The following is an 18,318-nucleotide window of genomic DNA, read 5'->3' on the forward strand; positions in this document are numbered from 1 at the left end:
CCAAGAGAGTATGAGTCCTTTGTGTATGCATATTTATTGAAAAGAAAAAGGTGAGTGTGAAGAAGAGAGAGAGGGAGCTGCAAGTTGTTTGAAAAAATAGAGGAGGGTCGTCAAAGGAGGGAGGTTATCAGAATAGTTAAGGACATGTAATCCTTAACTTAGACTTACAAGCTCATAAATTAAGGACAACTAGTCCCGAACTTAGAGTAACAAGCTCACAAGTTAATGACACTTGGTCTTGAACTTAGAGTTACAAACACAGAAATTAAGGACAAGTAGTCCTTAACTTAGAGTTACAAGCACATAAATTAAGGACAAGTAGTCCTTAACTTAGAGTTACAAGTACATAAATTAAGGACAGGTAGTCGAGTTGCAAGTTTAAAAGTTAAGGACATGTAATCTTGAACTTCTGACAAAGCTCATAAATTAAGGACTTGGTCCTGAACTTTATGAGCAAAAGGTTATTTTTGTCCGGACAGATAAAAGTTTATTAAAATAATGGGTAAAGAATAAAGACATTTTAAAAATGATTTAAAAGTAAATATATGTCTTATTCCCGTAAAAGCATGATACCGAAGCCCAGCAAGCAATCAAAAGGAAACGAGAATAATTGGTGCGACGGAGATCTGGAGTCTTCCTTCGGTCATAGTGCTCCAGTATTCAAGCTTCTTCCGGCGAGGAAGCTCCGCCTTTGCTCTGCTGCTATACCCGGTGAGCTCCGCCTTATTCTTCCTTTATTTGTATGAATCCTCACAAAAATTTGCATACTCAAATCAAGTATTTACAACAATTCTCAAGAGTCTCGAGTGGAAGACCGTATTACCTCTGCTGTGTCAATCGAGGACTTTACTTCTCTTTCTGTTTCTCAAATGAAAACCTCATATTAGTAGTCTGAAAAAGGAATTTTATCTCAACAGACAATAGTAGTCTGAAAAAGAGAAATATTTTGCATTTGGGTTGGATAACTGAAAACAAGGCTAAAGGTTTTGAAGCTAGTGCAAATATTTTTTTTCTTCCCCTTTTTAGCCACAATGAATTAGATAATGAGAAAGAAGTAGAAAAAATAAAATAAACTAAACAGTAACACATAGGAAGAGAATCAGCATCGAAGAGAAACAAAGTAAGCAAGTTAAGCATTAGAAAATAATTAGCTATGTTCAAACTTTAAACAAATACTGTGAGGGAGAATCGAACCGTGATACTCTCTAATGTAGGACCTTTATATCCCATCTTCGAAACCAAAGCACCCATCAGTCTTTTTTGGATTATGGGTGCTAGCTGACCCGTTATTATCACTTTTAACATTTTTCTAAATAAATACATATAGTTTGAGTCGGGGTCAATGGGTGCTCGAGCACCCACCACACTATGTGGGTTCACCCCTAACCAAAAATGTGACTAGGGGAGTGCGTAAATTCGAACAAACTAGAATAACACCTTTGTGTACATAGAAGGAGGGGAAGTTATAAAAAGCAACGTAATAAGGAGTATTCTATGTTAAGAGAGAGGTTGTTTATCCATATGTAATGATTTCTTCGTCTAAAGGAAAATTGCTAAGTTTATGACCAGGAGGTCATGGGTTCGAACTGTGGAAACAACGTCTTGCAGAAATGTAGGGTAAGGTTGCGTACAATAGACCCTTTTGATTCGGCCCTTCCCCGAATCCCGCACATAGCGGGAGCTTAGTGCATCGGACTGCCCTTTTTTTCATTGTTTAATTGTAAGTTTTTGCAATTGGCGAATTTAGATATATGCATAGTAAGTAGTAGTTGTTACAAAAAGAATGAAGTTGAAATGAGTTCAGACTAAATATAAGAAATTATAATGTATAGAGTTTGTCTTCCAGGGAAATGACACGAGAGATGAAGATTTAACGCATAAAAGCAAACTGGAGGAATTTTCTTGGGAGTGTTATGCTATAAGAAGGTAAACACTATAGTGAAAGACCAGTTTTATAGAACCCCTTGCCAGACCAACAATATTATGTAAGAGTCTTGCATATTCTCAAGATGAGTGCCGTAAAAATACGTATAAGAAGATGAGTATGCAGCCATAATAATAAGACAAATAAAAAATGATCAAATTACAGAAGGTTCGAGTAGTACAATTAGAGGACAGATGAGAACATCTTTTTTTGATGACCGAGAAATCCGTCTGGGACCGATCCTTTGGACCAACCGTAGCCTTCGAAACTCGGTGGATAATGGGCCTGCCCCTCTACCCTTCTCCACTTAAATACCATGCTTTGCTTTGCATGGTGTGGGAGCTTGAACCTGTGACCTAAGACACAAATCCACCACCCTTTGCCACTTGAGCTAGGCCCTGAGGGCGATGAGAACATCTTTAGAGATGGTTTTAGCATGTCATTCTCAGGCTAAATGCTGATTCTATGATGATTGAGAGTGTTGAAAGTCAGTAAAATCGATAAAATTATATATGTCTAAGTTCATGGAGTGACTCGAGAAAATTGTACAGGGTATTCTAGAATCATTTGTATTTAATTGTATGATATTACCTGCCTTGTTAGATGTAGAAGATAACTATTTATCATATTGTAAGTACTTGAGGAGGTCTTCTTGTACATTGATTTTTCACTCAAGACAAGGCAAGTTCTCTCATTTGTTTGCTTTTTCACATGATATCAAAGTGTCCCGATCTTGGTAGAAACCTGAGTAGCTTTCGTCTATCAGCGCTGACCTTTTGTCGCCTGCCCAGTTAAAGTTTTCTTCTTTTCTTTTTTCTTTTAGTGACCTTTTAGTGGCAAAACTCTTCTTTGATGTGACCATTTCGATACTTGCACTTCTGCTTCCTTTTCGATGACCGCCCAATGACCCTCGCCTCTTTTCTAGTGATTGTCTCGTGTGACCGCGGTTCTTTCAGTTGGCTGCTCTGGGGGCATCCTTTATGACATGGTTTTATAGCCACAAAAGTGTTTTGACATGTTTAAGAACATAAGTTATAGTCTTTTTTTCCCTTTAAACTCCTGCATAGTCGAACACGTTTCACATGAACTGAAATGAAGGTAGCATAACTGAACCCAACTAGTTCTGCGATAGAGCTTGTTGGTGTTGATATATTTGCAATTGGCATAGGGGCTGACTATTCTTCCTTTCCTTCTAATGTGAAGCTATTTCATTCCACTTGATACCCTCAACTGGTCGCAAACATTCAAGAAAAAGCAACATTAAGTGTTTCTATCTAAGAGACCTGACCTTTATTTACCCCTTAATCAACTCTTGAGAAGATGATGATGATGAGGAAAATTGTTTTACATTTTACCATTACTATCTTGTGCACTCTCTGATGCAACTTCCAGTGCTGATTGCTACTGGGCAAGATTGGTCTGTGATTCTTGAAAGCTGAACCTCTCTCTTATGTTGTAGTACTCGATCCCGGAGAAGTTACTAATCTCTTTGTTTTCTATCTTTTCATTCTTAGTCAATGAAATTATTCATGTATCACTAACATCATCCATCTGTCAGTTGCGCAGGAGCTTAATGACCAAGGACTTTGATAGAGATGAATCAATTCTCAAATGCCTTTTCATTGCTAAATTTGGATGTTGCAGATCGCCAGGATGAAATCCGAACTGATATTACTAATGGGGGCACTGGTAGAGTAAACAGAAAAGGTCAGAAAGAAACAGATCATTTTATCTAAACTATAAATAAATATGCAGCTAATCTTTAAGTGGAGAACCAGAGAGGAGAGGGCCCATTATCCACTGAGTTCCGAACTGTGTGTCATTGGCCCTCGGGGATTTCTCAGCTAAAAATAATAATAATGCAGCTCATCCTTAATCCTTAGCCGTCTTTTTTAAACCCTAGCTATAGCTTCTGTTTCTAAGAAATGACAATTTGTGAACTACTCAGGTAAAGGAAAGGACAAATATGGCAGCCCAGGAGAGATGGAAGTACTTGAACATGAAAAAGAGGATCAGAAGTCAGTTTCAGGAGAGTACAAATTGCCGCTTGTATGGATTGACCTTGAGATGACCGGTAATCAATAGGTTATGATGTTTTCGAAATGTGCCTGGGTCTTTAACCTTATGCATTGAACCACATCATTCTTAGTGGTTTTTCTCACTATATCTGTCATAAAGTCCATCACTATGTATACACTGCTGTGGAATGATATGTGCTGGCTATCCCTTTAAGGGTTTAGACTTTAGAGTGTCCTTGAATTGCTTATTGGCAGTCCAATTATATTGGTTTGACTCTTCCCAATGGGCTGATGCTACCAGAGTCCTCTTAAGGTCTTCCCTTCCCTGGGCTGTGTTACTTATGCGATGGAGGCCTCCTCCACATACGGTCATTAACAAACTCATCCTCCCATTTATTGATTTAAAGAAGAGTCTCTAAGCTTCTTTCTGTTTTGTTTTCCAGAGGCTACTTTAAATTCTGAGTGTCAAAAAACAACTATTTGGTTCCTTGTGCTGACAGTCAGAGATTCATCTTCCATCCTATCGTCCAGGTTTGTCGTCCAGCTATAGCCTCCTGTCCCTCATTCTGTACTTTGGTGTCCAGTAGTAGTTTACTTTGGTTGTTATCTGGAAACGTCCCTAGGTTGGAAACGTCTCTAGGTTGCTTCCGACCCCCTTACCTAAATCCTCATATTCTACTACAAGTGACCTCCAAAAGAAATTTAGGAAGTGGAATAACTAGATTGTGCTAACATATTCATTTCCACGTATACCTTCCGTTTCTTTTGGTTGCATGTTGACTTTTCCTTTCTAGTCCTATTCCTACTATTAAGCCAAGATGTCTTGGATAAGTTCATCCATCAACCATCTATGGTCATCTTTTCTTATGAGTGACTAAGTTAGCCATGAGCCAAAATATGGCTATGTATACAGAGCAGATAAATAATTTTGAAACTTTTACTTCTATATATACTGTTGTGCTTAATAGATAAGTACCACAGGTAGCTTATCATCTTTGTCTGTTCATGATTAGTCGAGAAGGATAGAAAGCGGAAGTTCTGCTGGATTGATACTTCTGCTCTCCTTCACCCCAAAATTTAATAGCTCAACTATCTATATTTCAATTTCAAGAAATTTTTGATGTCTTCCCCCCTATTTTGACTCGCTGTTGAGTCATCAGGTGGGCACCATTGTCTTTAACATAGGGTCACCACGTGGCATGTGCATTATGAAAGTATCAAGTTGGCAACTGAGATCTCCAAACTTTAATTCACCCAGCTTATTTGGATAATACTTGTCAATATCATTATTCTTTCCTTATCAAAATTAGTAAATGAATTAGCCGGATTCAGCAAGTTACTACTTACAAAATTGTTAAGCTTCTAAAGTTGCAAACCGATGCCATCCGCCTCAGCCTTGGTGAGCAGAGTTGCTTATTACTTACTCTTATTACTTGTGCCGATGAGAGGTTGTAGGTACCCTGTGGAGTGTGGAATAGTCGAGGTACGTGAACACCGTCATAATAAAAAGAACAAGTTACTACTCGTACATCAAAACGATTATTAAGCTCCTGAAGTTGCAACCCAATTATTACACGAAAAAGCTCAACACGTAAGTGATGTCAATAAATAACACTAGAAGGTTTATGCGTAAACTTTTTAGGAATATAGATTGCGTCCATCTTAGGCACCAAACCATCATGTTTATCATAAAATAAGGAGCCTTCATCCATTGAAGATTCCTATTTGGTGTCTCTCATCAATTGCGACATTTTCTTACTACAGTTAAGAAATACCATGGCTTGGAAAACCGTAAAGATGTGCTCAGTTCTTTCAACATCACAAACACTTTCAACATCAAATGAAGCAAGAAAATGAGTTCAAGTTCATTGATCTTAATCAAAAGATGTTCTGCTTGCATGCTATCATTTAGGATAAAACCCTTACATTCAATCACCTCAAGCACACGAACAATAGATGAAATAAAACAATGAAGTTCTCCGATGTTCTAAAATGTGATCCCCATCGAGTATCATCTTGCCTTTGAAGCCATCAATCTTGAAGTAATCCATTCCCACTTCGAACTTCACCATACGATTATCCAACATTTCTCCTTGGTGTTCTCGAAGTAGATCTTTACGCTCAAAAGATGCTCCAACCACATTTAACATGTTAGGAACTATAGCAAAGAAATTATCCACATGCAAACGTTTTTTGGCAACAATTACAAACGTTAATTGTAATTGATGAGCAAAACAGTGAATACAATATGATGATGGAGTATCGTGCAAAATCAGACCATTCATATCCCTGCATGTTACTAGCTCCATCATAATCTTATACTCATATTTTAAATGGACTTAATGAGTGATTCAAAAGCAAAGAATAAATTATTTCCTTCAATAACCGTGCCGATATATCACTGACACGAACAACACTAATAACTTGTTGATTCACTTCGTATTTTTTTCAATATATTGCAAAACAAGTGCCATTTGCTCATGCTGAGAGATGTCATTAGACTTATCAATTAATATACCAAAATAATCTCCTCCCAAGGCATCAATTATAGCTTTCACCTTTTCTTGTGCACAAGCTCTCACAATTTCCTAATTTTTTGCAAAGTCATCATATCATTTTTTGGAACTTTTTTTATTATAACACTATCCACATCGAGAAGCCTTTTTTCCAAGCCATCCAAAGAGCTTGCCACATCAATTGAGGCATTTAAATGAATTCGATCCTCGCATCTTCCCCCCCCCCCCCCCCCAAATTGCTTATATTAATTTGGAAATTTAGCATTTTATTAGAACACCTATTGTGGATGCTACTTACTTTACCAACATGTGAAAGAAAACTTTTTCAAGCCTTTTCTTTCAAGCCTTAAAGTCGGTTTTCATGAAAAATCACCTAAACTTTATGAACATAGTCCTTTTTGAATAAATAGAATGCAGCATCTTTCGTGACCTATACTCCAACCATCTAGAAAAGGAACCGTTAAACAAACTCAGATTAAACTGATGCATTTTTTTCCTTCGTGAATGTAGTTTTAGTAGATTTATATTCAACCAACTAATAAGATTCTTTGTGAATATAATGTTTTCTCACTTCATCTCGTATTTTATGGCTATATTTTATCAATATATATTCTTTCTCCGAGGACGACTTTAAGTGACTATAAATCGAACTCATCTACAAAGAGGGGAAGAATTGTCTCTACAACTGCAACTTAGTTGATAAGAATTACATTTCTTTTTTTATTGGTAGAAGAATCTAATTTCCTCAAAATTGCATTCATCTTAATTCACAAGAATCAATGATAACATCCTACAAAACAAAAATTCCATTAATTTTAAGATTCTATCAAGAACACAAACAAGCACAACATTTCCAATAAGGGAATCACGTTCGTCTTATCAATAGCACAATAAAAATAACTCGTAAGGGGACTCACACCCTTCATATATCAAGAATAAAAGTAAACATAAAAATTCTAATAGGGGGAATCACATCCCTCCTATAAATAGCACAATAAAAACAAGATGTTATAAGGGAATCACATCCCTCCTAATTATAACACAACAAAAATAACACGTAATAGGAGGGTGTGCTATATTTTTCTTTTGGTATAATTATAAAGGGTATGATTCCGCTATAACATGTTATATTTATTCTCCTATTTAGTGGAGGGGTGTGATTCCCTTTTAGAAATGTGTTCGTATGTTCTTGATATGATGGGCGATTCCCCAATTACGTATTATTTTTATTGTGCTATTGATAAGAGGAATTTGACTCCCCTATTGGTAATGCTATATTTGCTTGTGTTCTTGATAGAATCTTAAATCTAATAGAATCGTTGTTGTGTAGGAAGTTGTCATTGGTTCTTGGGAGTTGAGATGGATGTATTTTTGAAGAAATTTTATTCTTCTGAATAGTTCTATAATTAGAAATCTTCCCCTCTTGCAGATGAGCTTGATTTGGAGCTACTTAAAGCCGACCTGGAGAAAAAATATTCATGGATAAATATAGCCTTAAAGTACGGGATGTAGTGATAAGATACTACATCCAGAAAGGGCCTCCCTAAAACTGCATTTAGGAAGAAAATGCGTCAGTTTAATCCGAATTTATTTAATGATTCACTTTTTAGATGGTTGGAGTAAATAAAGATACTACATTTTGTTTATGTTGCCATTTATTAAAAAATGACCGTGTTTATGGAAGCGCGAGTAATTCTTTCAAAAACACCGGTTTTAAGGTTTGGAATAAAGGTTTGGTCTACATGATGGTGAAGTAAAATTTCCACAATAGGTGTTTCAACAAAATGCTATATTTGTCAAAATCAATGTCAATCAATTCAAATTGCTTTTGACAAGCAAGCTAAGAACAAAAGAAGTGATGGCCAAATTCGTATAAATGTCTCAATTAATATGGCAAAGTTCCTCTTGGAATTTGGATTATTTTTCAAGGTCATGATGAAAGTGCATCTTCGAAAAATAAAGGCTTTTTTCTAGGAATTTGGGACAACTCAAAAGAAGGCTTTCAAATGTGGATACCGTTACATAAAAAATCCTAAAAAAATAATATGATGATGTCGCCAAAAATTCAAAAGGAAATTGTGAGTGCTTGTGCACAAGAAACAATGAAAGTTATAATTGATGGCTTCGATGGATATTATTTGAGATATTAGTTGTTAATATGGATATTATTTGTGATATTAGTTGATAAGTCTAAGGACATTTCGCACCATGAACAAATTATCTTTATTTTGCTATAGTTGACAATAAAGACGAAGTTAATGCGCGAGTTATTGGTTTTGTTTATGTCAGTGATATATCATCATGGTCACTGAAGGAAATAATTTATTCTTTGCTTTTGAATCACTTATTAACTATTAAGTCCATCTAAAATCTGTGGACATGAGTATGATGGAGCTAGTAACATGTGGGGAGAGATGCATGGTCTTAAAGCTTTGATTTTGCACGACACTCTATCATTATATTGAATTTACTGTTTTGCTCATCAATTACAATTAACTTTTGTAATTGTTGTTAAAATACATTTGCATGTGGATAATTTCTTTGCTATATTTGCTAACATGTTAAATGTGGTTGGAGCATCTTTTGAGCATAAAGATCTACTTGGGGATCATATTTTAGAACATTGGATAAGTTTATTGTTTTATTTTCATCTATCATTCATGTGCTTGAGGTGAATGTGAGGGTTCTAATCCAAATGATAGATTTCGAGCAGGATATTTAGTGAATTTATTTTCTCATTTTTTGATGTTGAAAGTGTTGGTGATGTCGAATGAACTGAGTGTATCTTTACAGAGGAAAGAGCAAGATATTGTCAAATGGCATGGTATTTTGACCTTATTAAGGAAAGGTTACAATTGATGAGAGAAGGGTGAGAGTTTTGATGGATGAAGTCTCTTCATTTTGTGATAAACATGACATTTTAGTGTCCAAGATAGATGAATTCAATAAGTCGAAGTGTAGACCTTTAGTGTAACATATTCAAATCACTTACCTATTGAGCTCTTTTGTGTTGCAACTAATTTGCAACTTCAAGCTTCACAATTGTTTTGATGTTGTGAGCAGTAACTTGCTTCCCGTTATGACAAGTTTGAATCCGGCTAATTCATTTGCTAAATTTGATGAGGAGAGAATAATAAAATTGGCCTATCCAACTGAGTTTGGTGAATTGAAGCTTCTCGATTACTAACTTGATACTTTTATAATGCACGTGAGACGTGTTGACCCTATGTTCTATGATCTGAAAGGAGTTGGTGATTTGGCAAAAGCATTTGTTAAAACAAACCTTATGGAGAATAGTTCACTTGTTTATTTACTTGTGAAGTTTATTATGATTTTATCTATCGCGGTAGAAGAGCATTTTCATCCCTGAAGTACATCAAAAATGAATTGTGTAGTAGTACTAGTGAACCATTTTTAAATGATTGTTCAGTTTGTTACATTGAAAAGGACATATTTATAAATGTAAGCAATGATACTATTATTGACCGTTTTTTGAATATGAAAGCGCGTCAAAATCAAGTATGAATAGATAATTTACTTTCTTATATTTGTACTAAATTAATAATATTCGAAAATTTTGAAGTTTATACTTGGTTCATAAGTTATCATTAAGTTTCCAGAGAGTTGCACTTGAAACTTTGTACCTAACAATTGGCATGTGTATGTTAAAGACAGTGGTGCTCCCGCTACCTTCAAATCCTGTGGAGGTGAGGGCTTTACTGTTAACAGAGAGGTTGGGTCTCGTTGGGCGAAACTTAGTTCCGGCAAGAGCTTTCGGCGGCAGACTGGTGGTGTGAGTTCGGGAGAGAGACGCTGAGTTTAGAATTGGGGCAAGGGTATCTTTGTTCCATCGTGGAGAGAGAAGTGGGTTTGGTGCTTTTTAAGGGAGAAATTTCATCAAAAGAAGAGAGGAGAGGGGGGGGGGGGGGTTTAGAAAAAAAAAGAATCTGGACTGAAAAAATTTAAAGTTGGGAATCAAACCCAAGTCATCAAATACGAGCGGAACTGAGCAAGCTGACCAGTGCACCCATCCAGTGTTTGTGTATCGGGGTGCAGTGACCCCCCCAACGTAGGTCCGCCTGGGCACATTTACTGCTCTAGAAAACTTTTGCATGTCTCAAATACACCAAGGACAGTAGCATTGCACATCTCCTAAGTCATAATCTCGAAGATGAAAAGCATACCATGACTTTGTTTTGCTTCCGATGTAGGTTTGAATATTGAAGTTGATAGGATATTGGAGATTGCTTGTGTAGTTACAGATGGAAGTTTGACGAAATCAATTGAGGTATTCATACACTGCAACTCTGATTTTGTTATGTTATTAACATCATCGTCTTTTTAAGTTTGCATATTCCCCCTTTCCAAAACAGTGGTTTTCTTTGAGCTTGTGGTTAATCAGGAAAAAGGGAAGTAATGGTCAAATGATACATAACACAAAGCTGTTTTGTGCGAGTAACTTAAATTGATATACACAGTACTTATCTTATAATCTAAATTGAATCTGAAGAATTCCCAGTTCTTCGGTGCTCTTTGGAGGACACTGATCCTACTGCTGCATAATATGGAAAACTTGTGGACCTTTTCAGCTGGTACAATTTTGCCATATGACAGCATTTCTTGTGCATCTGCGAATCACCTCATATATCCTCCTGGTTCTAAAGCAGAGAGTATTTTATGTTTCCAAAAACAGGGTCCGGATTTGGTTATAAATCAACCTAAGGAGTGTCTAGACAAAATGGGTGAATGGTGTCAAGAGCATCATGCAGCTAGTGGTGAGCCGCTTTACCTCTATCAGCATCATTCTGTATTTTAGGCAGCTATTTTTGGAATAAAGTTACTTTTTCAGTAATATCAAAACACCTTTTAGTTCAAGGTAATCTTACTTTCGTTTAGGTTTGACCGAGAGGGTGCTTAAGAGTACAGTCACTGAAGAAGAAGCTGAGAAACAGGTAGATCTAGCCTTTTGTCTTAAATGTACAACAGTGACATTCCAGAATTGGTAAGATAAATGACAAAAATATTTACAGTGTAATTTCACACATCTGGTTCTACTTGTTCTTTTTTCCCCTTGAACTGGTTACGTATAATATTGTACCGAAAGCTGAAAAAAGCGCTAAGTAGAGGAATGGACCCATTTCTGAGTATCCCACTATAGTGCCAGTTAAACAACCCCCCTTCCCTCCCCTCTTTTGGTGTACGACAGGTCTCTCTCACCTCATAAGGGACTCTTGAGGATACGGTTTGAAAACATAGACCAAATCCTAAAGAGTATACTCGTTTATGCGCATCAAGATATTGAGGGGCTTGTGAATGCTCTTAAAGAGAGGCGCTTCCAGAACGCGAACGCAACAGGCACCTGTTGTCAGCTCGTGTATGTTTTGGTCTATGTATTTTTCTCTTAGGGGTAATATTCTGGACAATAACTTCATGTGATACTGAAACTCAAATTTTTTAAACCATTGTTTTTTCATGTGCTCGTTTTTGGATAAATCCTTGCCTCCTAGATGTTGATAATTAGCAATTACTTTTAGAGTGGCTATGTCCTCACATTGAAATTGGTCCTTGAAGTGAATACCGTTTTCAATTTTTCCCATGCCACAAAGGCAAAAAATATAGCTTCAAGTTGAAGAGTTGTAACCACATCAATATCTTTCGTTCCCTCTGCCTTTTTTTCTTCTTTCTGTTGTAAATTTTATTGCCTCCTCGTGTTGATTGTTTGCTATTTCAGTCTAAGATTTTCCGATGAATCTTGGAGACAGATCATAATTGAGAATTTGAGATGCATGGCAATTGCTATGTGGTCCATATTATTCTTATGTTTTGCTTGCATTATGTAGGCTATTGAATTTGTCAAGAGAAACATTGGCACATATACACCATTACTAGCAGGAAATTCAGTCTACGTGGATTTTCAATTTTTGAAGGTATGGTTATGTTAGTATAAATCTATACACGTATCATTTTGAGGTATCTCATCTACAAGTAAATGGACATGTGATTACTATATATTTCTTGCTTCTTGGCTACTTAGTCGAGCATTCTTCAGTGTTTCTAGACAGTTTCCCTCGATTGGCCTTTTAAATTAAGGCTTGTTGCTAAATTGTTTTCATTCTATTTATATCTGTGCAGAAATACATGCCGAATCTGGCTAGTCTTTTTTCACATGTACTAGTTGATGTCAGCAGTGTCAAGGCATTGTGTGTTCGTTGGTTTCCAAGAGGTAAAACCAGTACAACATTTTGAGGTTTATCATGTCTACTTTAAAGTATCCCTCAACGGGTGGGGGTGGTTAAGGGGGCGGACGGCTAGGTATTCTATTTTTTATTACAACATTCAGTGCCAGGCTGCTAGCATAGTGTATTCTGATACAATAGGCGGATATCTAATTGCTTTGAGTGTTGCATGTTTTATTTTCCTGCTTTTTCATTAGATAGCAAAAGGGCTCCTAAAAAGGAAAGCAAGCATAGAGCCATGGATGACATTAAGGAGAGCATAGCAGAACTCAAATACTTCAAGGAACACATATTCAAGGCCTCCAAGTCTAATTAGTGACTTCGTTACGGGTTTTACTTCTGGTCCCACAATTTGGTATTAAAGTGGTGAAGGTCTCTTGTTGTATGTGAAGTATGAAACATTGTGCTTAACAATAGGTCGTTTGGTAGGAGGTATTAGAAAAAATAGTGTAAGCATTAACTCTATGCATTACTAATACCTTGTTTGATACATTTTTTCAACTTGTGTATAACTAATACATTAGTTATACATCATACTTGGTATTATCCTATGTATAAGTACAGCAAAGAAAATCATGGCATTAGTAATACCAAGGCTATTAATGCATGCATTTGTATGGTTAAAGACAAAATTGTCCTTAAAGTCCCTTAGAGCTAGAGAATATGGACGACTTTTTTGTAAATAACTATTTTTCTTAAATATTATGCAATGCACTATAATTTTAATACACCATACCAAACCGTAAATAAGAAATAATATCTGCATAACTAATGCTTGCATTACTAATACACCTTATTCCACACTATTCTTATACACCCTACCCTGATTAAAGGTTTTTCTTACTTACTATTTCAGCAATCAATTCATTTTAGCAACCCATAAAGCGATAGTGAGAGAGAGTAAAGGGAAAGAAATCAACTTTCTTTCTGATACTATATGGAATTGGCTAAGGAATTGTATGCTTGGGAAACTGGTGCCTGAGGTTTGAGCAGTTGTACGTGGGTGTTGGAATAAGTTAGTCACTTCATTATTTTAAGTTCACTTTGGTCCCTAGTGTCTTGTTTCCCTATGTGTAAATCATGTTTGCACTTCTCAGAGGCCATGAATAAAATCTTATTTTGCCCTAGTTTTCGTTCTCTTCTTAGCTCTAGCTTAGCCCTAGTTAGCTTCTTCCAAAAAAATTCAGCATCCGTATCATCTTCCTCTTGCTTTTCCAGTAAAAGACGAAATCAGATTTGGTCGCAATCCCAGAGACACTGATGACAAGAGTAGATTTTCTATACTCCAAGCTCACTTGATTGCCATGTAAAAGGAATATGGGAGTTGATCAAAATGTTGTTTCAAGTTCACTTGGCAAGTGATTATTTACGATTTCTCCATGAAACATACTTTGAAATCCAGAATGATTTTAACTCACTTATGCAAAACTCTACGCAACAGAAGAGAGCTTATAAATTCTCAAATTCTGCACTTGCACTTGAATAGTTCATAGAGAGGTTTTGTCACAATTTCTACTAACTACTAATAATTTTCAAGAGTTGGCAAAATGGATGATCGAGGGTCTCCTCAAGTTGTTATTGCTATGACTTTTTCTTGCATTCAGGTTGAACTTTGAGCTCCCCTAATAGTCTCAAACACAGCTGAAAAGTCATGGTCTCCCAAACCCAAGCTCCTCGCCTTCTTGAATGCCTCATTAGCAGCAGCTGCTACTGGCATTGGCACTGCATTCTCGTCTCCGAGTGCTAGAGCCAACCTCATGTCCTTTTGCTGGTGTTTGAGAGGAAATGCAGGCGGGTAACTGTTGTTGATCATAGCAGGTCCTTTCATCTTAAACATTGGGTTAGCAATGGCTCCAAGGTCCTGTGAGAAGACAGAATTTCTGAATATTTATTTAAGTGGAAAATAACTGATAAATGACAATATAAGCTTGCTTACCAACACATCAAGAAGGGTATGAGGGTCCAATCCACTTTTGTCGGCCAATACAACTCCTTCCGAAAACGCGTTCATCATACTGCACCATTAGGGAATATCAAAACGGATTAAAGTTGCAAGAAATTAAAACTAACATAAAAAGAGTAATTAATTACCTGCCCATGATCATATTAACAACAAGTTTCATTTTTGCTCCATTTCCAACCTGTCCCAAGAAAAAGGATTTCTTTCCTAAGACATCAAAAGCAGGTAGCACTTGATCGTATAGCGCCTACAAGGATTTGAGATATCATCAACGCAAGTTCATGTGTATTATATCTTCATTGCAGTTTGAGGTTAATGGTTATAAAATTGCCACAGCATGAAGACAAAGTCATACATCCCATGTTATAATGTACTTTGCTATATTTACCCGTGTGACATAATAAGAGTGTTTTTCCATTAAATAATATTACCTTGTCCCCAGCTGCTAGAATTACTAGTTGGCCATCTTCAGCTGGCTTTTTGCTCCCTGAAACTGGAGCTTCAACAAAACAACCACCCTTTGATGTAATGGCCTGTAATCATTCACTATTAGTAATTCACTTCAACTTGCTTTTTATAACAGGAATTCTCTTTTAATATAAACTTGATTCTGATAGTATTAAAGTTCCTATCTCAAAGAAGAAGGACAGGAAGCATGAAACTCCAACCTCACTAATCTTTGAAGAAGTATCAGCATCAACGGTTGACATGTCTATATACCCCTTCCCACCACATATCTGCTCAAGAGCACCATCTTTGTCGAAAACCACCTAGGTGACCACAAAATGAAATTCTCATTAGGTATAGGTAGTACAAACTTTGACAATTTGAATTCATAAATTCACTGTTTGTATAGGCTGATTAACTGAAAGAGCTGCAGCAGGATCAGACAGCATCGCAATTGTATACTTGCATTTCTTGACTACCGCTGCAGGAGTTTCTCCAACAGAAGCTCCATGTTGCACTAGCTCATCACACTGCACTCGTAACAAAATCTTGATCATGAATTGCAGAATTATTTGCATGAAAGGAAGGTAAATCTTTGATTATTAATGTGAAGGTAATGATCTATTGTACACAAGTGAATAGATAGTTGTTGCATTTTGAGATAGTTATAAGAATGTGAAATTATTCATAAATAGTTCCCACGTCCATTTCACCTATTGAACTCTAAATTGCCTTGATTTGCACTGGAAACTACCAAAGCAGACAGCTGAAAAATGGATTTAAACACCTTAGTTCTTGCAATACATTCACAAAATTTCGTGTTCATAAAGCCCCTAGAGCTTTGGCCTAGTAAGAGCGAGCGGGTGATGTGTGGGTTAGGAGCATCTCACGAGTTTGAACCCTACCGTAAACAAAAGCATGGTATTTAAATGGAGAAGGATGGCCTATTATCCACCGAGTTTAACCCTATAAATCGTGGGGATTTCTTCATAAATTCAGTGGCCATGAGACATACAAGAGAAACATAACAGGGAAACAAAGCTGAAAAGCACATAAATGCATAATTACACAAGTCTCGAGTTGTACAAAGGGAATTTTTTTGTTGTTGAAAAAAACAATGTATTCAAGATAGAAAACACAGGAGGGATCCCGTTGGTCAAATCCATCTCTACTTAAACAGCAAATACAGAGTAGATGAATTGCAGAGAGAGTTTCATCATGATAATTGAGTATTTCTCATAATCCGCAAAGTAGGCTTAATACAAAGTTCAATCTTACAAGTTAATATCAACAGCCTAAAAACAAAAAACATTCCTTTAATTTGACTTTCTTAAATCCCTTCTTCCATATATTTTACTCATTTCGTCTCCTTAACACACCTATCATTCATGTGTTTACAACACTTAATATAAAGGATCTCGTGAAATTAAAATGGGTGCGTAGATAAGGGAGAAAAGAATATAAATACCCTGGAGAGAGTGCGATTCCAAACAGTAACCTTGAAACCATGGCGGAGCAAGTTGACGGCCATTGCCTTTCCCATTATGCCCGTCCCCAGAAACCCTATTTCCTCCATTTTTCCTCCTCTCTTCTTTCTTCACTGATACTAATATTCTTATAGATTGGTGGAAAATATTATAGTAACACAATGCACCCTAGATTTCCACTGCAGCAAGTGAAAAAAACAAGTGCAGACAATTTTCATCAATTTTTCATTCTCTTTCCATAATGGAAAATCACTTTCCATAATTAATAAATTAATAATTTTTATTCTGGTTATATGCTTGTTTTCGAGTTTTTTGACCGGTTGATTCGTGCCACGTCAGGGAGATTCTCTTCCACTCATTTTACCCTATTTGATTCGTCCATTTGTCTTTTTTCCTGTTTTGTGGGAATTGACTGTTGATCCTCTGCGTGCAGGCTCATGAACTAGCTTGCCCATTTTGGCTGTTATTCCAAAACAAGGGAGTTGAAAAATAGCCACTTTTAACTAGGGGTGGGCATAAAATTTGAAAAATCGAATTTCAAACCGGATCAAATTAATTTGGTATTTCGATATTGATTTATTCAATATTTCGGTATTTTGGTATGATACTTGGTATTGACTTTTGATATTTCGATATACCGAAATATCGAAATATTTCTCTATAGTCTAGTCTTACGGGCCAACCCACCTCTACTATATAATTATAGGGAGAAAATCAAAAATAGCCAGATTTACAACTGATCGTTCAAAAATAACCCAATTTCAAAAGTAATCGAAATTTAGCCACTTTTCATGCAAAGATAAATCTGAGCGAAAACACTGTTCAAAACCTGAAAAATACGCCAGTATATTATACTGGAGTTCCAGCATAAGTATGTTTGAACTCCAGCATATTATACTGGAGTTCCAGGATAAGTATGCTGGAACTCCAGCATAATATGATGGAGTTCCAGCATAAGTACACTAGAACTCCAGCATAATATACTGGAGTTCCAGCAAGTATAATTGTCCAGTATAATATACTGGAGTTTGGAGCACCGGTGCTCCAGTCTCCAGTATATTATACTGGAGTCAGCAAAGTATACCGGTCCAGCATAATATGCTGGAGTTCATACACAGGTGCACCGAACTCCAGTATATTATGCTGGACCGGTCTCTGTTGCAGCAAAATAGTGGCTATTTTTCATTGACTTCGTAAACGCTGACTATTTTTGAATGACCAGTCCGAAAACTGGCTATACACATAATTATATTTTCTAGCCCAATAAACTAAGCCCAACAACCAATTAGAATGTTTAACCATTTTCTTTCTCATTGTATTTGTGTTTAACCATTTTCTTTCTCGTTTTTGGAGATTATCTTTCTATGATTAGCTGCTGCTTAGAATAATTTTGAGGCTCCAATTAGAATGTGTAACTGGAGTGGATTTTGTCAGCTGGAGCAGGTCGTCAGTTGCTTTGCAATTGGCAAATTAGAAAATCAGAGTGACTCCTACTTCTTAGTTGTTGCTGCAATTGGCAAGTGTTGGTGCTCGTTCTTCAATTTTTTTGGTCAAGCATGAATGTATGTTACTCGTCAATGAGGACATTATGATATCCTTTTAAAAGACACGATTCCGTTAATGTATCAAATCGAAATCGTACCGAACCAGAAAAAGAAATATTGAACTGTACTAAACTACTTTGGTATGGTATTTGTTATACACAATTGATAAACCGAATACTGAAATAC

General features: G+C 36.4%; 2 protein-coding genes across 3 annotated transcripts; one reads left to right on the top strand and one right to left on the bottom strand.

Moving 5' to 3' along the window:
- The first annotated feature begins 558 nt into the window (after nt 1-558).
- Nucleotides 559-13,326, top strand: LOC107777565 (oligoribonuclease). 2 transcript variants are annotated; one of them, XM_016597619.2, is made up of 9 exons: nt 559-711; nt 3,483-3,631; nt 3,873-3,998; nt 10,670-10,746; nt 11,152-11,233; nt 11,355-11,410; nt 12,299-12,385; nt 12,591-12,681; nt 12,892-13,326. In XM_016597619.2, the coding sequence occupies exons 2-9, from the start codon at nt 3,520-3,522 to the stop codon at nt 13,008-13,010; spliced, it is 750 nt and encodes a 249-aa protein (XP_016453105.1). In that variant the 5' UTR covers nt 559-711; nt 3,483-3,519; the 3' UTR covers nt 13,011-13,326. The 2 variants fall into 2 exon arrangements, with proteins under 2 accessions (XP_016453105.1, XP_016453106.1); XM_016597620.2 differs by having other exon boundaries at nt 562-711; nt 3,491-3,631.
- Nucleotides 13,327-14,294: 968 nt separating this feature from the next.
- LOC107777564 (glyoxylate/succinic semialdehyde reductase 1-like) lies at nt 14,295-16,677 on the bottom strand. Its single transcript, NM_001325242.1, is given in 7 exon segments — nt 14,295-14,555; nt 14,631-14,709; nt 14,786-14,901; nt 15,086-15,187; nt 15,323-15,424; nt 15,521-15,631; nt 16,570-16,677. Coding segments are annotated over 7 exon segments (879 nt in total).
- Between the last annotated feature and the right edge of the window lie 1,641 nt (nt 16,678-18,318).

This window comes from Nicotiana tabacum, chromosome 10, assembly GCF_000715075.1.
Source record: "Nicotiana tabacum cultivar K326 chromosome 10, ASM71507v2, whole genome shotgun sequence".
NCBI lineage: Eukaryota > Viridiplantae > Streptophyta > Magnoliopsida > Solanales > Solanaceae > Nicotiana > Nicotiana tabacum.